General features: G+C 39.7%; 1 protein-coding gene across 1 annotated transcript in view; it reads left to right on the top strand.

The window, feature by feature from the left end:
* The window catches only part of LOC145785752 (uncharacterized), a 43,166-nt gene that overhangs the window by 16,124 nt on the left and 5,124 nt on the right, over nt 1-21,918 (top strand). Inside the window, exons 8-40 of the mRNA XM_082597463.1 lie at nt 1,452-1,581; nt 2,335-2,488; nt 3,048-3,178; nt 3,787-3,913; nt 4,851-4,946; nt 5,526-5,623; nt 6,998-7,061; nt 7,672-7,908; nt 8,216-8,269; nt 8,745-8,846; nt 9,100-9,135; nt 9,231-9,275; nt 11,742-11,840; nt 12,199-12,234; nt 13,091-13,198; nt 13,629-13,703; nt 14,109-14,324; nt 14,758-14,811; nt 15,327-15,434; nt 15,706-15,804; nt 16,235-16,288; nt 16,354-16,398; nt 16,956-17,105; nt 17,274-17,327; nt 17,737-17,889; nt 18,184-18,282; nt 18,762-18,875; nt 19,083-19,136; nt 19,618-19,644; nt 20,112-20,171; nt 20,421-20,474; nt 20,685-20,792; nt 21,002-21,055. Of these exons, the coding sequence (XP_082453589.1) occupies nt 1,452-1,581; nt 2,335-2,488; nt 3,048-3,178; nt 3,787-3,913; nt 4,851-4,946; nt 5,526-5,623; nt 6,998-7,061; nt 7,672-7,908; nt 8,216-8,269; nt 8,745-8,846; nt 9,100-9,135; nt 9,231-9,275; nt 11,742-11,840; nt 12,199-12,234; nt 13,091-13,198; nt 13,629-13,703; nt 14,109-14,324; nt 14,758-14,811; nt 15,327-15,434; nt 15,706-15,804; nt 16,235-16,288; nt 16,354-16,398; nt 16,956-17,105; nt 17,274-17,327; nt 17,737-17,889; nt 18,184-18,282; nt 18,762-18,875; nt 19,083-19,136; nt 19,618-19,644; nt 20,112-20,171; nt 20,421-20,474; nt 20,685-20,792; nt 21,002-21,055 (3,095 nt within the window). The remainder of the gene's footprint in view (nt 1-1,451; nt 1,582-2,334; nt 2,489-3,047; nt 3,179-3,786; nt 3,914-4,850; nt 4,947-5,525; nt 5,624-6,997; nt 7,062-7,671; nt 7,909-8,215; nt 8,270-8,744; nt 8,847-9,099; nt 9,136-9,230; nt 9,276-11,741; nt 11,841-12,198; nt 12,235-13,090; nt 13,199-13,628; nt 13,704-14,108; nt 14,325-14,757; nt 14,812-15,326; nt 15,435-15,705; nt 15,805-16,234; nt 16,289-16,353; nt 16,399-16,955; nt 17,106-17,273; nt 17,328-17,736; nt 17,890-18,183; nt 18,283-18,761; nt 18,876-19,082; nt 19,137-19,617; nt 19,645-20,111; nt 20,172-20,420; nt 20,475-20,684; nt 20,793-21,001; nt 21,056-21,918) is intronic.

The following is a 21,918-nucleotide window of genomic DNA, read 5'->3' as shown; positions in this document are numbered from 1 at the left end:
CCCTACTAAAATTTGGCAAGACGCACGAGATCGATCAAACTGGAACATCATTGTACATCGAGGGCTGTATCAGCCATGATACCTACAGAGAGAGAGATGCTTTATGATATCTTTGGTCACAATCTATCACGAATCAATTACTATTCAATCACAATGAAATCTGTTGATTTAAATCAGTTGATTGTATTTGCTTGCTACATGTGATTCCCTTGTTTGGGGAGCAATAAGGTCTCATCGGGACTCCCCCTTTGATAATTTGTAGCAGGCTTCGCACGTAACTAAAGAAAATATTAGAACCAATTGAAATCTGTTATAGATTTTTCTGAAAAGATAAATAAACCTTTTTGAGTGAACCTTTTCCGAAGGATGTTATATTCGACAAAGCTACTCGAACAATTTGTCAGTTGAGTTTAACTGATTGTTGTATGCAACAGCTGGTGTCGGACACACCGTTTTATGAGATTATGGAGAAAAGTGTGTTATTGACTTTTTTGGATGAGATAATTCAGTCTAGCTGAACTGACAAGTTGAAAGCTAAAGTTTCGATAGCTGCTTTGTCAGTTTTGGGGTAGCTTATGAACAGTTATCAATCGAATGACTTTTGTTCAGCAAATAACTTTTACAAATTCCTCAGATAATATTGTGGAAATGTGCATGTTAGTTTACATGACGTCACGCCGGTTGTGATGTCAAGCCTGGGCGATTCTGTAATGTCATGGTGATGCGGTAAGTGGTGTTGACGGTTTCAAATAAAAACGGGGCTTGTTATCTTTGAAAATACTTTGATGTCAGTGTTTGAAATTACTTGGAACATAGTTCAAAAAATTCGCTGGCTATTTGTTTGTTGAACTTACGATCACGATTTGTTTGAGAACTAAAGCCTTTGTTCTCAGCGTTTTTATTCGTAGATGCTTGGCTCTCGTGAATCGAAAAAAAAAAAATCGAAAACAGCAAGCACAAAGTTCCAATAAACCAAAATCCAGCCTGGTATCTGTTTAATCATTAGCGACTATGATTATCAACTGATGATGATGGCGTATGAGCGACTAAGGCCCAATAAACCATTACAAGGCTTGATATTTTGTTGCGGTCTCGGTTGCCAATCCCTATTGAGTAGGCTGTCGCTACTTCGATATCCCACTTGGATTGGCAGGATGGGAATTCCCCCTGATTCAGTTGGACTTCGATTATATTATCCCGCTGTTTGAGCAGCTTTGATCTAGCTTGTTGGTTTTTGTTTCAGCCGAGAATCGAACCCTCCATGTGCTGTAGCTCGTATGAGCCAGTGATTTCAAAGCTACATTAGCCTTTAAGCCCCGTTTTTGTGTTTGCAGTAACCCCCATTTACGCACTAACCTCTTACCCTGACTATCAGCTTGCCTGCTTGCCACTAACATAACCCCATCCTAGGGAACTTCCTAACACCTTTTCCTATGCTTCGTCCTATGCAGGATTTGATGTTCTTTCCGCCTTCCGACTTGACGAACGCACCAGGGGTTCAACTTCAATCAGCAAAGTGCGCGGTTCCGCCACCAAATACACGGCCTTCCGCATCGCTGACACCGCCACCATACAAACTAGGTAAGCCTACGCAATATCATCCATCATACTATTCATCTCGTTGCGTTATTTGCACTAACGTTATATTAACGGATGTTTGAAGCAAGGATGCATGCTTTCGAAGAGCTCTGTTGATTTGTGAAATTAAAGCATGCCTACCTAATCATCGCAATAGCTGCCGTCATTTCTTGCGCGACCAGATGACAAGATCCGACTTTTCCGGAGCAAAACCTCCTCTGATGTTGGTGTTATAATAATAACGATGTTTTATTTTGCACCTATTGCAATAACATACATAGTATACTACGATGACAGATGCGATACAACAAACAAAAGGAAGCAGCGAAGTGACATATAGTCTTCAAGTCAGCTGCTCCCATTATTTTGGCTTGCCATTAAGTGTCTTTGCCCACACAGCCGCGTGCTCTGGAGCGGTGTCGAACCCACGGCCTTTAGAACGTCGCACATACGTTCTCACCACTCGGCTACCCAGTGAACAACGTCGAGGTACAGCCACACCACTTCTTGAAAGAATTCCTTGAATGGTTAGGAATCTTCAGAGACATTTAAATTACAATCAGACACTCCATCGTGCAAGCGCGTGTTTGAACGCCTTTCTCGATTGTAATGCCGCTTTGTAAACAGGCGGCAAATTTTCGATCTTTTGTTTGATACATGAACAGTTCAGTCACTCATCAGCTGCACGTTACAATGTGCCATTGATTTCTTTCTTGTAGTTTTGCCACAATCCAACGTTCCAATGTTGTTGCTTAGAAATCTTTTCGGAAAGGGACTTCCCGATCAATATGTCTTCGTGACCACTTTTCGGTTAAATCCGAAATCTTCCAAGCGGAAGATATGGAGCTTGATGAAAGTGGTCGACGCCTCCGGAAAGGATCAAGTTGACATCCGACTGATTCCAAAGCAGGTTTGTTGCCATGTTTGCATTTGCAATAATTGCAAATCTTTATCAAATGGTTTTGATGGAGATAGTGCACAGAAACTTCTATTTGTTTGGCAGCCTACTACTTGTCGAATTGCATACTGCTTTAACCAGTCATTGTGTACAAAGCAAAAGTAGCGCTTTGTGATGTAATCATAGTTTCAACTAAATACGTAAGTAGCAGATACATAAATTGATCAAAATAGCCCACTAAACTTTATTTTTACAACAACATCGAATGGTTTCTAGTTGTCGCTCTACAAGTCTACAACCGCCAACATTTATTAGAACTAAATTCTAAATCTCTAACAGCCATGGCCTTCAGAGGAATCAAAATAATTTTAAAACCAGCTCCGGCTAGACAAACTAGTCTTTTCTACATTGGTTCAACGTCTTCAGGTGTCAATACACAAAAGATCAGTTTTGTTAGCTAGGGTAGTACATCCCTTCAAGATGAAGTGCAGTCAACCAAGAAAACATACTTTTAGTTTTGTCTGAAACATAAAAGTCTAACTTAGATTAATCGTCGATTGTTGATGTTCAGAAAGCCATCGAGTTTGTGGGGCTTGGCTTGGACAAGCACTCAACCAAGAATAAGTTCAAGGCCAAACGGTTTCCAGCTGTGATGAAATTGTTCGACAAGAAGTTTCATAAGATTATCATGCACATTAACAGGTGGGTTGATTCAGAGTTTTGGCGACGCTTTCCTACTTTTTCTTCGCTTACGGAAGAGCGTTGCTCTATTTCCAAAGGAGCCGAAGTTGTTATGCCGTACTTTATGAATCTATGCGTTACTGTAAATAGGGTATGTCAAGCGGAAATGTCTAACAATAAGCTTTGATGCATATCTGTAGGCATAAGGAACGGTTTTGCTTAGTTTGATAGAAAACACGATTTCCATCAGATCAACCAACGCTCCATCGTGGTCAAATGGTCGTGTCATTGCTGGTGGAAGACCTGATATAGTTACCTTTCCACATTTGCTATGAAACGTAACTTTACACCATCTGCTGCATATTTCTGTCGTTTACCTTGTCAGGTGGCAAGTTATCAAATTAAAAAAATGTAAAGTACAAAACACTAAGTTGCAGATTCGTAGTTTTCTTCTTATTCTTTGCCGTTTGAACGTCTTGGGTCGATGGTCTATCATTTTACGACCCCAGGTTCACGATGCTTCCGGACTACACCGGAAGGCTGCTGGAGAACTACGTAGAGAACTGTGACTTCAAACCCATCGCATGAATCAATGTGTGTATGCTATTAACCAACTCTTGTACCCACAGTGGCTCGGTGACGCTGTTCGTCGATTGTGACAAGGTCGGGACGAAGAGGATGCGACAGAAAGCGAATGAGATTGGGATTGGCGGGAAAACCTATCTCGGGCGGACGAAGCGTGGCGCGCCAGCGGAAGTGAGTGATAGTTACGTAACAATGTGTAACTGAATGGGCCGTCCAGCAAATAATGTCAAGGGATCTTGTCAGAAAGGACTTTGAGCGATATTTGCGAGGAGTGGCCGTTGCAGAAATGCAGTGAAGCGCTTGCAAGGTAACAGAGGAACTATGAAGTGAAGCATAATGCAAATAAAAGTTTAGCAAATCGTTTATCAACTTTTAATTGAAGTAGCGTTATACACGTTGGAGCGGTTGAAGATTACAACAAACATAGAGGCTCTAGCAGAAAAGAAACTGAACTGTCCTGTTTGTGCAACGACGTTAAATTAAACGTTCAACCGACGCAAATATACGAATATAACCAACTGACATACCTACCCAGCTGGATTTTGTGGTTTTGTTAAGACAACAATAAGAGCGGGCATCCCATTGTTGAGGACAATGGAGAGTTTTGGATGTCCTCATTGTTGACGTCGGAAGGGACGGAAGCGTTGCGTTCATGGCTTGGTTTTCCTTAACTAAATTGTTAACTTTGGAAGTTAAATAAACAATTGCGATTATTTTCTGTAATGTCAACAAGAGTGGAAAGCATTTGAACCAGATGGCGAAAGTTTGTGTTTTGTAAACAACCGATGAAAAAGTCGTGTTTATTTAAAAGTACAAGTATTTTATTATCAGTTTGTGTGCTGTGTATCGATGCCATTGCTTCTGAATATTTCTTGACTGCTATTAGCCTTGCCCTGGTTTTGATTTCTTCATACATGCTTGTTCTATTGAATACTGTTCAAAAGCTTTGAGATGTAGACAATGAGTTTAAACAACACAAACGAACTATTATTTTTAACTTATAAATTATTACATTTTTTCTTCCTTAAAACGTCTCGGCTTCATAAGTTACAATTTAATAATAAAAACTTTTTAACGTTTTGTCATCAATTTCATTATTTATCCCCAGTTTGAGGTGCAGTCTATGAAGTTATATTGCGAGACGGAGTCGGCCGATAGCGAGGAATTGAAATGCTGCGAACTCCCAGGAAGACAAGCACTAGATGTGAGTAGCGGATAAACGACCTGCTATTGTGAATCATTATTTTCATAGTTGTTTGACTGTAATGTTGCAAATACATTTAGTTTAGCAGAAAGAGCGTTGTAGACTGTAGTTTAATGCGCTGTTTTTTCTTATCTATCGTAATATTCAAACCACTGGTTACCCACCAACGCGTTGCTATTAGATTTGTGGCATCAGTTCATGATTTCATTAATTTGTGTTGTTTATTGTTCATATAGCTAAAAGTCTATACTTCACTTTGTTACCTGCTGTGGATATTTTGCTGTTTGCTATTTTTAAAATACATTGTAATCTTTTTAATGATGTTTGGTTGCCAGTGCAGGTTAAGTTAACGCTTTTATTCTGGAATGGTAAGAGATACCTTCCAGAGCACTCCACGTAACTCGTGCATAGGAATTCACTACCCAGGAAGCAAAATCCGTCAATTTTACAATGATTTAACGTCTGTAGACGTTGAATCAATATAAAATTGACGGATTTTGCTGTCTAGGTAATGACGCAATGTTACTTTGGTACCGTTCCATTTGCAAAAGCGTTAACACGAGTTTATATTGATGATAGTGCCCTCGTCTGGTTGGTTACGACAACTTCACCACAGTTCCATTTGAAACCACTCCTAGAGCAACCACGCCTGAAGAGACGACCTCTGTGACATCTAGGTGAGTGCTTAGCAAATGTTGATAGCTGTGCGACAATTCCACGCTTCTTTACTGGCAATGAAGGCCAGGGCCTCTTCTAAGAAAGTAAGGAAAATTGCCCCCCTCCACTGAAAGGATTTGCACCAACTGGACTTTTTGCCCCTTCCACTTTGTAACAACTTTTTTCACCTCGTTAAGTACCTAATATCAGTAAAAAGTTTAGTAGCTTACTCTATTTTTTTTAGACTTTTTTAGAATCTCTTCTCAGAGTTTAGGCTATAGCCTATTTTAGTTCAGCATTATTCCTTTGCGGTTAAAACTCTTTTGACATGATAGGCGTGATTATCGGACCAATGAAAACTATCATATTAAATCACAATTATATCAGTTAGTTTGGTTTGCACCTATTAGCTGCCACCAATTTTGACTTCCACGACCAACTCCACTATCCAAGTACAGATTTACCCGGGTTAGAAATGCCGGATGAACTAATTTTAGAACAAGATTAAAGTGTGGAGACACCATGAAAATATTTAATCCAACAATCTGGTAATGTAAAAACTAAATCTTACACTACAGCATCGCTGAAGAAACTGATGGTGTATTGGCTCTAGCCAGGCGCATAATCAGGACAGAGTTTTATTGTTAATTTAAGCTGAAAGTAGAATACACATTACACAATTATCAGGTGCTTTTTCAAAACTTTCTGGTGGAGGCCCCCAGGCACCTCTCCTCGGGTGCTTCACCTTTGTCGGCTTGTTGAACTCGTCACACTTCACAACGTGTTTGATTGGCCTACAAACAAAACTCAGATAATATTTTCATCTCGGATTTCAAATAAATTTTGATGCAATCAATCAATTATAAAAAAAAAGTTGGAAACAATAAAATATATATTTTTTTTCATAGTTTTTTTTGTCATGTAAGTTATACATAAAAAAAAGCAACAAATTGGGGCCCGGGGAGCGAAGCCCCCAGCTGCTACGACAATCACATATAATTTTGCCCCTCCTGTGGAAATCTGTTGAAAGAGACCCCATAGGTTGACACGGGAAAACACGTATAAAATGATAATGTGTAATTGTGACGTTTACGATCGAGCTTCTGGCCAGGTATTTGTTGTGTGGAAGGAAGAAGCTTTCGCTAAATATCATTCCAGGTTCCTTTTAATTGATTATGCAATTTGTTGTTGCCGTGGAATTATTCCATTCACTAGGTGCCGCTGAATGGAGAGCAGTCCTTAGAATGCGTTGCTCAAGCGCACACCCCGAGAGTCGAACCAGCGCCGCGTGATCTTGAGCCGGGCGCTTGACCACTGAGCTAACGGGGCGGACACATTCAGGTTTCAACGCGAGGTTCTGGCTGCGCAAAGACTAACAATTTTATCTATTATAGAATGGTCACTACTCCCTTGCCGACGTTTGTAGGAGATCTTGATGATGACCAGCCGAGCGTGACGGTGAGAAGGTTGTCAATTTACTGTTAACTCGTTGCTCATGATCGAAAATTACAACAAGAAGATACTTTTGCTTTATTTATACTAACCTGAATGAACGAAAGTGTGAAACTTTCGGTACAATAGAAAAACTTAAAAAATTCAAACAAAATGACATTTCGAGCCACCACGCGATGAACATTTTGTAATTGTGTAGCTAGTGGCACTAATCATGGAAGGCCGACCCAATTGTTATCCGAACTCAATATTTTTGTTGTAACAGTGACTATGTTTACAACAGCAATCTACTGTAGGAACTGTTCAACTGTTGGGTAACTCGTTCGGTTCGATGACCCGTAAATCTGTTTTCTCGTTTTGCATTAATTTGGTGCCTTGGTTGGTTGCTGTCAAACATATCGATGGCGGTTTGTTTTAAAATGTAAATACAACGCCACATTTTCATTTCATCATCATCAACCAATTTTGATTATACAGGTAATGAAAAAGTTTGTTATAGAAATATTACTGTAAGCCATTGAAGAATATAAGTTTGGTGGGTGAAGTATCTGCCGAAAAAAATTATCATATTGTGATTGAATTTAGCACAATTCACAATCTAAGCACAAAATTACAGGTGAAGCCTCAAGAACCAGAATTTGAATTAAACTTGGACATTTATGAGGAAACTACTCTTCCACCGGAAGAAGAGACAACCCCGGGATCTCCTATTCACATCAAGGGAGGCTTCCCCCCACCCAGGGAAAATGTGGTCAACAATACAAGAGTAAGCAACCCCAGGGTTCCGAGACCGGACGAGACAGCAGAGGCCGAGGAACCGTGTGTTTGCCCGGCCGGACCTCCTGGGCCCAGGGTAAGAAGTGAACGTATTTTATCATTTTTTGTTGTATCCAGGCTTACACCGGTTAATTGAAGAATAAGAGTTGACGAAAGCAAGGAAACCAATATTCGGCTCCAATTTCAGGCATGCCTTTAAGTGTCCTGTCAAAAACACATCCTCGTGCTCTTGAGCGGTGTTGTACCCACGCCCTTTTGTCATTTGAACGCCGCACCTTGGCGCTTATAACTCGGCTATGCAGCTGACACTATCATGATAGTACTCCAATCATTTTATGATTCCAATAGTTGTATTGATTTTTACTATTACGTGTACATTGCAGGGTGAAAAAGGTGAAACAGGACCCAACGGAATAAACGGAACAGATGGAAAAGAGGTTTGAAAGCTATCAGTTTGTGTACATAACATTTTTGTAACATCATAGTAACGTCACCACCGTTGGCTTTCAGCAATGAAATTTAAATTAATGTAACGTCTTTATTGAGAGCTATAGAACCAAGTGAGATAGGCCTACACAAAAAGAGGCTACGAGACGTTTTTCCAAACATGGAATTGGAGTGGGACGGTAACTCCTGTTTCTCTCCTGTTTGTCTACCATTTACAAACCGTCTCATACCATTCTGTCTTCTTCCATGTAGGGAGTTTGCGATAGGATTTTCCATTGGTCGTGTTCGAATTTTATGAAGTGTTGTTTATTTATTTCACTCGTGAGTAGCTTCATTTTGTCCTCTCCGAAGAAACAAATACAGGTTTAACTAATGACCATTGATCACTGCAACGACTCCTGTTTTTACAGTATTGTTACTGTGTAATCTACAACTATAAAATTGCTTAACTGTAATTATTTTAAGGGACCTCCTGGCTTGGAAGGGGCCCAAGGTCCAATAGGACCTAAAGGAGAGCCCGGATCTCCAGGAGGACCAGCTGGAGCAAATGGAAAAGACGGAAAAGACGTAAAGTTTTTGTGTGATTTTGTTTTCAGCAACATGTCAACAATTTGTGTTATTTTCTGTAATTAGACTAACCAAAGTTACTATGAAATCTTTCCGACGCCTGTGAACCACAGCTCTAGGTTCAGAACCCGCCAACAACGTTTCCTAACTATCAATTACTGGCTGTTGCACGGGCGTGAGTGACCCAAAGCATGTAGTGTAGCCACGCTGAATGTACTCTACAACATATTATTTTATCTATTTATGTATGCAGGGTGCGAGAGGCGCTGAAGGCCCCAAAGGAGAAGAGGTGAGTAACAATTATGATCATTCATCAAACAGATGTCACATCTTGCGCATCACTTACCGATCATTACGTCACAAATACTTCTTTTTTTGTTTCAGGGGGCAAGAGGGAAAGCTGGAAAAGACGGAACCCCTGGTGAAAAAGTGAGTCAAGTCATGTTTGGTTTCATATACTACAATTGTGTGTAATGCAGTAATAAGTTAGTTTTGAGACTAATAAAGTCATCGGTAGATTCATGGTTTCAAATCATTTTCATACTTTGGGATAAACATGATCGTTATTGAGTATTTTTTATTTCATTTTCATCAAAACTATTTAGCTTAATAAAATAATAGTTACTTGATGTTGTTGCAACACCACTAAACTTTCCACGTGCGTTTGGGTATGTTTTGATTCACGCAACAAGATATTAGTGGAATAGAATAGAATTTGACTTTGTGTTCAACTGAAGCTTGAGATTTTCAGGACAAGAACAATTCCACGTCGTACGACGAAGCGCCAGCATAAAATAAAGTTTTGAAACTTTTGGAAAATCGTTTTTCCAAGACTGAGGGTAATTTCACCCCCCTTCCATCCGCCCCATCACCCTCCAGGGGCAGCAGAGCCGACTCCACTACTCGGTTTCTGTTTCACATGCAAGTTCTTGCATTTTTGTTCACTTGTCCTTCGAACGCGGTCGCGATCAACATTATGTCATCATAGCTGTTATTTATAGATTGTGTACGTAACACAAATTCCGCGCGGCTTTTCGCAATCAACTGAAATACTGTCTCATTACTTTGTTGCTCATTTATCGCACGCGAAAGCTTTTGTGAGTTTATGGTCAATGGTAAATTCTTGCGGCTGGCAATGTGAGATTAATCAAGTTAAGAAACATGTTTTAAACTCTGCCTTAACAGCTACGTGTGTCCTTTTTCAGCCATTCACTTGAATGTGGGATTGGTGTTAAGCTCTAAAGCTTGTCTATTCTCAATACTTTGTTGTGTACAAAGACTGCTTAATGTTGCCTACATAAGGAAGAATAAGTTTTTAATAAAATTAGCGCCTAGACAAGTCTAAATACCCTGTCGGTGTTTGTTCTCAAATAAATTTATTGCATTCTCTATCGTAAACAAACGTCATCTTTCAATTACCCGTTTTTGAAGTTAAACAGCCAACCGCAAAAGTGTGAAGGTGATTTCTTGTTAAACAAGTTGTTTTAATTATGTAGTTAATCTCGTTCCTTAATTACATCAGTGTTGAAACCACCTGTTTTCTAAGGGTGTGATTCTTTTCTAAGGTTGTGTGTTCTAAAGTTTCGCTTGTGATTATGAGGCTTATTTGAAGCTTTTTTTTTTCTCAAACTTAAACGTCGTTTCTGAATTGACTTTTTGTGTTTTCTAAGATCGTGGATCTTTTCTTAGGTTGTAAATGTTTATTGCTTAGCAATATTAATGTTTTTGGGTTTAGTCGTTAGTCAATGAAAAGTGTGATCTCTCTTGGTGTGCGCTTGGCCAACCCACTTCATAGAAAGCTCGCCGTTTAGCGGGACCAAGTGAACGTAATAATACAATAGCACTTTAATCAGGGGAAGCTTGACAATGCAAATTTGTTACTGTGCCTTGGTCATTAGTTCAACGTCTCTACAATAGTGCTAAACTTCCAGGATTAGCTTCTGAAGAGGCTTTCTCAATTCGATCGAACAAATGTGTTATCCTCCAAGACCTGCTACCCAGTGGCGCCGGCAGAGGGGGGGGGGCAGGCGGGGCAGCTGCCCCATCAATGTTTTGGGCTTCATGTTTTTAATTTTTTTATGTTAATACATATTGTTATTATTTTTTTAATATTTGGATCTCAACCTGAAGTCAACTCAAGTTGAAAAGGGGGGGGGGGGGTAAAAGCTTTCTCTTTTATTTTAATCTTGCTCTTCTTGCTGCTTTTATTATTACGATTTTGTGATTCTATTCACGTAACTTTAACTACTTCTACCACAAACATTCAAACATCTCAGCCTGGAATTAGCCACAAGAAAACATAGAGATTTAGCTTTATTTCCAAAAAATGCCGAAGAAAACATGATCTTATCCTTTTGCTATGCCACCTGACAGCACCATTTTACAGGAATATTCATACCCACAATTGTGTTGAAAATGCTCTCAGAATGCACCAAATTGAAAGTAATTTTTCAAAATTTTGTGGGGGAGACCCCCAGACCCCCCCGCAGCTAAGTATCGCTTTCGGCGAACACGCCATCGGGCTTCGCCCGCCGGCCGTCAACACCCCTTCTTTCAAAATTTCTGACTACGCTACTATCTTGCACTGTCAATATTTTGCCCCCCATTGTTAAAGGTCTGGCGGCGCCACTGCTGCTACCATCATCCTGTCGCTGTCTTGCTCGGACTTGCCGCAAGATCAAGCAAGCTAGGATGATGAGAAAGTTAGGAATTCAAGTCAGGGATGTGGTTAAATAACTAAAATGCTTCTGCCACTGTGATGTCATATTGCAGTGAAGCCGCGCATACGGCTATAATGGGTTGAGTTTGACCAATAATGCTCGACATCATCACCACGTGGTCGCAGCATGGTGCAAGTCTAACTAAAATGACCAATTTTTTTATTGTTCAAACAAGGGTGAAGCTGGAGAGGATGGGAAAGACGGAATTGACGGAGCAAAGGGTGAGGCCGGAAAAAACGGAAAACCTGGGCAGAAAGGGCAAACGGGTTCACCGGTAAGGCGATTTATTTAACCATAACTATTGAAGTACAAAACAGTTATGGAGAAGCTTGAAAAGGTACAACTGCACTTTAGGTGGACAGAAAATAAGGATACTGATTAATTAGTTGAACTAGTAGGCCAATGTATTATTCAAGCAAATTATTTATTACTAAAACAAGTTTTTTTTTAAAAGAAAAAAAAGTAAATGCGCCTGGTCAAGAATCGAACTTGAGGCCTTATGATTGATTGGTACACACTGCGCGTTGGTGTGGGCTCAGTTGTTTTGTAACTTAGTGGAGGAGACTCTCTTTAAGTGACCAGTTATAGTCGTTGCATCGTATTCCTCTAACTTATCAATCTTAACATTCCAGGGACCATCCGGAGGGAGAGGTGAACAAGGCGAGAAGGTGAAAAATGTTCTGGTTTATTTTTAACAACGTGCCAAGCTTTGCTTAATGTTCTAAAATAAAACTTCGTCAATTGCACTTTCCGTTCAAAATCATCCTTTGAATTTACTAATGAGCCAAAAGGAGGAGTAGTGCGATAAAAATATTAAAAAATACATAGTTCGCCACACAAGTATTGCTTCGTCAGTAGCCAACACATCGTTGTTGATTTCAAATGGCATCAGATAGATTTGTTTAGTTTGTTTGTGAAATTATAATTATAATTTTGTTTGTGAAGTAATTGTAAATAATTGTGTATAGTTTATCTTTTAAAAAAAGAAAAAGAAAATTAAAAACTTTATTAAATGTACGAACGAAAAAAGAAAGCACAGGATTCCTAAAGTATATTTGTGTGGAAGTCCGAAGCCTTGAAAGAAAATAAGTTGTTCCAAACTTGATCGTTGCTTGACAACGGGCTTTATGTGACCATTTAACACATTTTAAACATAAAATTGCACCAGAATTATTGCTTTTGTACGCTGATAGACAGCAAAGTAGATTTTCAATTCCCTGCTGCATTGAGCGGTGGACAGTCATGTTGCTTGAGGGATAGGTGGTTGTGGTTAATCTTCGAAGAACATTGCGCGTTTCCATTTTGCTTCGAATTATGACCAAACGAATTAAAATCAAAAAATTTTTTTCGTGGAAATGGCATTTTCATATTCTTTATTTTTTCAATTTGGTTATAATTGTCATTATTCCACCTGTAGAGGGCCCAACAATTCCAAGCTTAAAATGCGGGGTCAATGAACTTCGGTTGTAGATTGTCGAAAAATATTTTACATTTTATGAATTTCTTGGAATGTGTTTATTTCAGGGAGAAAGAGGGCTATCGGGTGATCAGGGGTTGAAGGGAGACTCAGGCCCCCCTGGTCCGAGAGGGCGCCCTGGTGAAGACGGTGAACCGGCAGCGCCTGGACTGAAAGTAACTTAATTTTTATATTTTTTATAACATTTCTTCTGTAATTACGTCGTCAACTTGCGTTGTCATCATAATTGCCTCACCAAGTTCTGTCGTCATCATGATTACCTCACCAAGTTTTATTGTCTTCATAATTGCCTCACCAAGTTCTGTTTGTATCATTATTACCTCACCAAGTTCTATTGTCTTGATAATTACCTCCCCAAATTCTGTTTGTATCATAATTACCTCACCAAGTTCTGTTGTCATCATAATTACCTGACCAAATCTGTCGTCATCACAATTATCTCACCAAGTTCTATCATCATCGGTTACATCGGTTTCCACTCAATTCAAGACCAGGATACTCTTTTCCAACCTTGGAGGGATTTTGGGTACTTTACTAAAAACACTTTAAACTGATAAATGGTAATAAGCTGTCCTTTTATTTTAGGGTGAAATTGGACCTCCTGGCCCTGAAGGGCCTCCCGGTCCTGTGTCAAATGTGCCAGGCCTATCTGGGCCACCGGTAAGTAAGGAATTTATGTTTGCACTTTGAAAAAAAAAAAACTTTCTCGTCAGTCCCTTGATGTTTACCCTCGATGGATCACATTCAAAAGTACGCCAAGCTACTCGTGTCCTTTTTCCTGTAAATTACTGGTTTTGTTTAGAGTGTAGGCTTTTAGGCCTGTGGCAGTTGCAACATTTCTCAATATTTCACCAAGCAAACTCTGGATGAAAATTTTTTTCACCAAGCATAACTCTGGATGAAAAAAAAATAACAAGGACCATAAAGCAACAGACATGACATAGACGAAGTTTTGTGTAATTTGTCAAAAAGCTATTTAACATTTAAAACTGTAACGTAGCTATGCCACGCACAATTGCTACGCATACACAATATGACATCACAATGCTATGCGAACTAACGCAGGGTGAACCAGGAGAGGCCGGGAGAGATGGTACCGATGGATCTACTGGAAGAAGGGGCAGAAAGGGGGTAAAAGGTGATAAAGGAATGCTGGGAAAAACCGGAAATGAAGGGAGACAAGGAGATGAGGGACCGATTGGGCCACCAGGAAAAGATGGAAAAAACGGGGCTGACGGGGCACCGGGAAATGATGGAAAACCTGGAGATAAAGGGATGCAGGTAAGCTGAATCTATGCGTGACTCAATGTTCCGAGGTTATTGCCTCCTCGAAAAAATTGAATTGGCCCACCAGGTTGCCTGGAGGACCATGTCCCCTTGAAACCACACACCAGGTTGCCTGTAAGACCATGTCCCCATGAAACCACACACCAGGTTGCCTGTAAGACCATGTCCCCTTGAAACCACACACCAGGTTGCTTGTAAGACCATGTCCCCTTGAAACCAGACACCAGGTTGCCTTTAAAATCACGTTCCCTTGAACCTAAGCGTAAGGCCATCTTTAAAATACGATGTTTAACTTTAAAGCAACATCTTCAACTTTTCATTTGTTGACTTTTGAAGGTATTCTGCTGTGTTTTAAATTTTTAATAATGCTTGTTTCTTTTAACTGTGCTTTATTTATTCACTTTTTATGTTTGTATTCATATTTCAGGGTGCAGAAGGACCAGAAGGCCTCCAGGGAAGAGATGGGCCACCTGGAAAAGACGTAAGTAAAACGTAACGATTTCATGGCTCTCACTAATATGTCACAAAGACGGATACAAAAATGCTTCATCGGTTTAGATCTCCATCTGAAAACAGCTTCGCTCATGGTCTCTCGAGACTTGGCCTCATCAAGGCGTAACCGTTTGCTCACTGGTGTTGGACGATATGTTGCAGACATGTTGCGTTGGGCCTTGGCAGAAAGTGCTACTTGTGAGTGTAGTAAAATGCAGACGGCAGCCCACATTGTTAAGGATTGCCCGCTGAACAAACCTCTCCATGGTATGGAGGGCCTAGTATCCATTGATGATGACACCAGGCAGTTGCTCACCGACGGTGCCCAATGACGTTTAGCGAAACCACGAGAAAAGAAGAAGCCACCAAATGGACGTTTCATTTGTTTTGCACGTTGCTTGGATAGCCTAGTTTTAGTTCTTTGGTGCTTTTTCGTCACAGATGTACTGAATGTGATGCAATAATGGCATACAGCTCTTTGTTCAACAGCAATGTATGTTCTAGGGAAGTATCGGCTTGAATGGAGCTGATGGAGAAAGGGGAGAAAAAGGGCTTCCTGGAAAAGATGGCGGCCCTGGTCCCAAAGGAAAAACTGGAGATCAAGGCCTGCAGGTGAGGAAGTCACGCCATATACAGCACAGTAATTGTTCTTACAAAATAAGCGCGTATTAACAAAATATTCCGATATATACATATCTCATTACCATGGTATTATTACAAAAATGTTGTATATTTTTTTGTTATTTCACTATTATTTAAAGCTAACAGAAAATAGTTATGAAACATTTTTTCTTCACTCCTCACATCATCCCAGTTTTGCTTGTAACCACAACATTCAGGTTTATAATAAGACATTAGTAAATTTATGCCTTCTCTGGTTTAGGGCGAACCAGGCCCCGAAGGACCAAGAGGTAGGATTGGACCTAAAGGAAGCCAGGGTGAACCGGGTCCCAGGGGAATCACCGGAGATGCGGGGCCACCGGTAGGTTTGTTACGTCAGATATGTAATCAACAGTGGAAAATTATTAGTTATTGTTGCCAGTACAGCAATGTCTTTATGAGACCGAATGCTTTCGCTACATTTTTTGCTCTATGTTTCTCGGTACCCTTCTTTAAAACAATTGCAGATTCTATTTTTTATGTATTTATGACTAAATATTTATCACAGAATTTAAATCTAGTCTTATTTTTCAAAAGTCGGTTTCTGTAAACATACTCATAGATAAGTGTCAAAACTCGTTGTGCTTCTGCAAGCTCTTCTATCATCAACTGCGCGAGTGTTTGCAAATTAATAAAATCAAGCCACGACAGGACGTGGATCTGCGCGGGTTATTTGTTATTGTCTCATAAACACTGAACAGACATTGTTTGTTAATGCTTTTCTTAACAATTCAATTTACATGTATTTTCAGGGCGAGCCGGGCCAAGAGGGTGCTGAAGGGGAGCAAGGGGAAAGAGGAGAAAAGGTTTGTTACGTTTCAGTGTGCCCCTTTTCAGTTGTCAACAATTTTGACCAAATATATTTTGTCAGGGAGAAAGTGGAAACCCTGGAACTCCTGGGATCACAGAGACCATCGTTATGGTTGGTGTACTTTCTCAATTGAATTATGATAAGATATTTTCTAAGAAAAAGCCACCAGTGCATAATACTGCCCCTGTAGATAATGGTTAAAGATTGTATTCTGTTCCTGCTTATAACTGCTAAATAGGTATTTGCTTCAAACATGTATACAAGATTGCGTTTGGTCCCATTGGTTACTTTGAAATCACTTTACCTTGCAATTATTTTATTGTACAAACCATTTTTGCCATGTTTGTTGTGTGTACGACACAGTACACACCTGTAATTATTTTCTTATGGTGTTTATGATATTACGTTTCAAGCTCATGGAACATAAATAACTGCACGATCGTCTACGCCCCCATCGCCCTAACATTTATCCCAGGGCACCACTGTTGTTCCAAAGATGGTGACAGGTGGTCTCAACCGTAGCACAGGCAAAGAAAAGCTATTGTTTATCTATATTCTATACCAATAGGAATTCTGAGAGCATTCAGTAACTAGGTATTATTACGGGTCAATCAACAGACGCTTTTGTTGCGGAATTATAAAGTATATCAATTTATCCTCAGCATGAGTACGAAGAACCACCACTGCCACTTGTGGGCGCCCCTGGAACAAAGGGCGAAGAAGGTGAGAAAGGGGAAAAGGGATCAACTGGAGAAAGGGGTGAACAAGGAGTTGTCGGGGAATCAGGGGAAGACGGAAAGAAAGGAGAACAGGTATGTTGGGTAGAGTACATCAGTACAAGCATTTAAATTTTTTGAGATATTTACTTTAAAATTTTGTACAATTGATCACTTTCTTTTTTCAAAGCAATGGTTTTTCTGCTACTCTGGTTTCATGTGTTTTAACACTGCTTGATTGATAACATGGTCGGACTCTTGCAGGGAGAACGAGGACGAATCGGATTCACGGGACCTGTTGGCCCTGAAGGAGCTAAGGTGAGTCACACTTTGTTGCCTCATAAAGAAAATTTGGAGATTTCCGACATAGTAGGCACTGGCCATCTGATTGACAGCATTGCGTAGAGAATAGAGATGCAATATTCGCTATAATAATTTGAAAAGATAACACAGGCTAAATCGTTTATTGAGATCGATTTTATTTTACACATTTTTTGATCTCAAGACTATTGAGTCATTACCCGTTTTTTTGTTACTTTTAGAGAAATCGATATTTTTTACTTTCATGTTAGCTGCTGCTTGTTCATCCAATCTGAATTCTTGTATACTAAATTAAAAGCTCCATAAGAAGAACATAAAGCCTCGCCATAATCTGGCTTGATGTGAAAACGAACTAAAAATTAGTTTGAATTAACTGTTTTTGATGATTTCACAAATCTTGATTCAGGGATCCCGAGGCCCTTCCGGAGAGCAAGGCATTCAGGGGCAGAAGGGGACAGATGGAGCAGATGGCACCCCAGGAAAAGATGGCAGGAAAGGTCAAAAAGGAGTATCGGGCATCCAGGGTACACCAGGTGTTACAGGAACTCAAGGAGAGCCAGTACGTAAACAAAAATAATAGTTTTGTATTGGTTTTGTTGTATTGTCTGTTATTGTTTCAAAATAAAGCGTTGTATTTACTTCCTCATTCCATTTACTTAGCAATTGAAAAAAAAACTTTCTATTTCCATTCGAGCAAGGATTTAAAGGTGATATGGAACTTGATGCTACCTGGCTGAAGTCGAAGTCACTTTGGCTCTGTCTATTAGCTCATACAAGATGTAGAGGAGTGTTGGAAGTTTGGCTCATCTTCACTTTGTTAGTTCACAGTTGAACTATTGTTGCGTCATTGCAGGGCATCCCTGGACCACCCGGGCCAGCAGGCAACGATGGACAGAGTGGACCACGGGGATTTCCCGGAGCAGATGGCAACCAAGGCCCCCCGGGACCACGGGTAAAAACCTACTAGTGGATTGACGAGCCTGCTTCGTTGCATTATTGTATTAAAATGTTTTTAAACATACATACATTATTACAACATTGAAGTTTTGTCGTTTCTTGATCTTTCGTCCAAAGTTCTAAACAGGAATTGTTGCTACCTTTGCTTTCCACAATCAAACATTTTATCGTCAACAAAATCATAAAAATTGACTGTAATGAAACTGTTTGCGCTCCACCGCTGAAAATACTGTATAACATTCCCAATTCTAAGAGTAGGAGGTGCAATGCCAACAGAACTTTTACCATTGCATAAGCTGTAGTGGCTTTAGTCAGACTTCACATTAGCCACTTCAGACTAGTCTTAACTTCACCTGAAGCGTCACTATGATGTAGATACAGTGCTGTATATTAACAAAAAATGCTAATCATCAGCTGGTTATTATTGTTTGTAATAAACATGTTGCTATTAAATTGGTTGTTTCGGATTGTTAGGGGGAGGAAGGGCTGCAAGGGAGCTCAGGACCACAAGGACCACCTGGTTTGAATGGAAGGGGTGAGCCTGGACAACGTGGGGCACCTGGGGTGCAAGGAGACGTCGGCCCAAGGGTAGGTCACTGCATTTTTTAGAGCCAATTCTACGTATTTGTGAGTTGGAAGGTTGGTGAATTCTTTCTGGTTTACATTTTAAAATGACTACAGTTTCCAAACGGAGTCTTCTAAAAATCATATCGTTCGAGTCCAGGTTATGTTTGACATGCAAAGGTTATTTTTCCCCGCTGCTAAATTTCCAGATTTACATATTTCTTTTCTCAGGGGCTGGCCGGAAAGAATGGAATTCCTGGAATCCCTGGCCCGCCTGGAGAGCCGGTAACTACGCCTATGCAACAATGATGTTGGCTTACAGAAATATTGACGTGTGCATAGTTGCGAAAGTATTCCTTTTAATACTTTTTTTTTTAAACAGAGTGAAACTGTTCATCAGGCATTTGATATTAAAGTAACTTGCGTTCTTCTGGTGACTATGGCTACTAGGTCACCTCCTGATGTTAAAGATGATATCTAGCTTTTATTACTAATTTCGTCAGTATGTTTTTGTGTTGTGCCATCGTTGCTGAACAGGCTGTGTTTAGGCTACCTGTTTTAGCCCCCTTGATAAAGTCAGTCGTGCTGACTGACGAAACGTCGGTAATAAAAGCTAGGTATTAACTTTAACACCAGGAGGTAACCTAGTAGCCTTTAGTCACCAGAAGAACGCAAGTTATTTTTTCTTTTATAGTATTTTGAAACGTTTTTTTTTAAATTTACTCACAATTTCTAACTAAAAAACTGATTGCTGCTTTACTTTCAGGGCAAAGTTATTACCATCGAACAAGAGGTAAGCCTTTCCTACAAGATAGCGTTTTTTTCGCAACTCGTTTTTGTCCTTCAAATAAATGCAACTTTTGTTCTGTGAGAAATTGTGATGCAATGAACCGTAATATGACGTCAACCGTACAATCACTTTTCGCCATCTCCTTGTTCTGTTGTCAAATTAGGAAGCGTGATAGCTTCCAGTCGCCCAACAGTTAACATGTTGGGTTTTAATGAAGACGGTGATTGTATTCAGTGGTTTTGTTCTGCTTTAAGGGCGGCTTATATTGCAACTCACAGTACATAAGTCTCTCACCGTGAACATGTTTGACTAGAAGGCTTCAGCCAGGCACAAAAGCAAAGGGTGTTTTGGAAACTAAACGCGTTTGCAATTTTCCTACATTAAAAGCAAGTTCCTGTTAAGCTTGTGATTGATCGCTTGTACTGTATTTGAGATTTTGAGTCATTGGAATAATCAATAACTTTTTGTAGAACGAGTGTGAAGAGTGTCCCGCTGGTCCTCCTGGTCCTCCAGGAAAGAATGGAAACGCGGTAGGTGATGCCACTGTGTTGCTGTTTACTTTGATATACACTATATGTTGCATCTCAAGGTTTATCTACTCAAAAACTTAATACATCATGCACAACATAATGTAGTCACTGGCACGTTGTGGCATTATGTTTCTACAATCAATAAATTATAGAATATGACGTAAGATTAATTGATGTGTTGTGATATCATAATGACATACTTATTGAGAACAACAACGCAACAGTGACATGATTATGGCGAATTCACAGGGCAGCGACGGGCGACCCGGGCCACCAGGCAGACAAGGAATCGCCGGTGAGAAGGTGAGTGACGTCACTCTTACCTCATGGCTCCTGTACATGTTTACATCACCTCACCATTGACTGTTTCCTTGTGCAAGTTTCTTGAACAATTTTGTTGCATTCTAAGCTTGTAATGTTGTGACGGTTTTTGAAAACTGACAGTTTTACAGTGCACGTATGGCAAGTGGGCCATATTTGGAAGGTTAAATCTGGAACTTTTATACTTTGCAGGGAGAGATTGGTATTCAAGGCCCTCCAGGGACAAATGGACAAGATGGGGCAAAAGGATTAAAGGGAAACAAAGGTACGACTGGAGGAAAGGGCGAAGCCGGCGAAGAGGTACTGTTTTAGACTTTTGATGAAAAGAATACTTCAAAATTAATTTTGATTTTTTTTCTTCCTATCGTTCTGCTTTTATCATTCAACGAAACTTTTGAAATGCATTCTGCTCACCTTGCTCTAAGCTGGTTCAATATGGTGTAACTTCTGAGGGCTTCCCTTCAAAATTATTTAAAATAAAGGCGGTTAACTTTACGACTATTTTCCAGGGGCTACGAGGACTTTTGGGACCAAGGGGGCCAATTGGTTACCCTGGAGATCAGGTAATGTTATGTTTTTAAATTTCTACAACTTTGCTTTCTTATCATTTTCCACCCAATCAGAAAAATCCGTCATTTTTACATTGATACGACGTCTGCAGACGTAAAAACGACTGATTTTATTGACTGGGTACTAGGGTGGCTCGTTTTTGAATTTTTTTTTATTCTCTCGGGGTAGTGGGGAAATGGTGCCAATGAGTGAGAAAACGCTCATGACAAAATTTGAGATTCGTAAAAAATTGTCTTCAGCCTTCTCATGGGGCTCAAAAATCGAAAAATGGGTCAAAAACGCAATTTTTTTCAAAACTATTTTTAGTTTGGGTAGATACAATATTGTTTAGATATATCCAATTACCCAAAAAAAAATTGAAGTCATTTGAACTATTCCTTCAGCTTCCTTACAGCTTCTGAAAATTTCCATTTTGTTGAAAATTTCGCATTTTTGTGGGTGGTTACATGATATATAATTGCGTTAGACATTTTGCCAGCTATAAAATGTCATTGCATTTCTCTTTATAGACCTGCCCTGAGTTGTTGCGTCATTTTTCAATGGAATTGGATTAATTTGGTAGGAAAAAGTGACGTATTTTATTTGAATTTAGGCTACGTCACTGACGAAGTATGTAGTTATGTAACCACAAACAAAACTGCGAAATTTTCAGCAAAATAAAAATTTTCAGAAGCTGTAAGGAAGCTGAAGGAATATTTCAAATGACTTCAATCAAAAAAAAAAAAAAAAAAAAAAAACTTCAATTTTTCTTTTTAGGTTATTTAGATATATCTAAACAATATTGTATCTACCCAAACTAAAATATTTTTGAAAAAAATTGCGTTTTTGACCCATTTTTCGAATTTTGGGCCCCATG

The sequence above is a fragment of the Aplidium turbinatum genome, chromosome 2 (genome assembly GCF_918807975.1).
Source record: "Aplidium turbinatum chromosome 2, kaAplTurb1.1, whole genome shotgun sequence".
NCBI classification, from domain to species: domain Eukaryota; kingdom Metazoa; phylum Chordata; class Ascidiacea; order Aplousobranchia; family Polyclinidae; genus Aplidium; species Aplidium turbinatum.
This window is presented reverse-complemented; position numbering and strand designations above follow the sequence as displayed.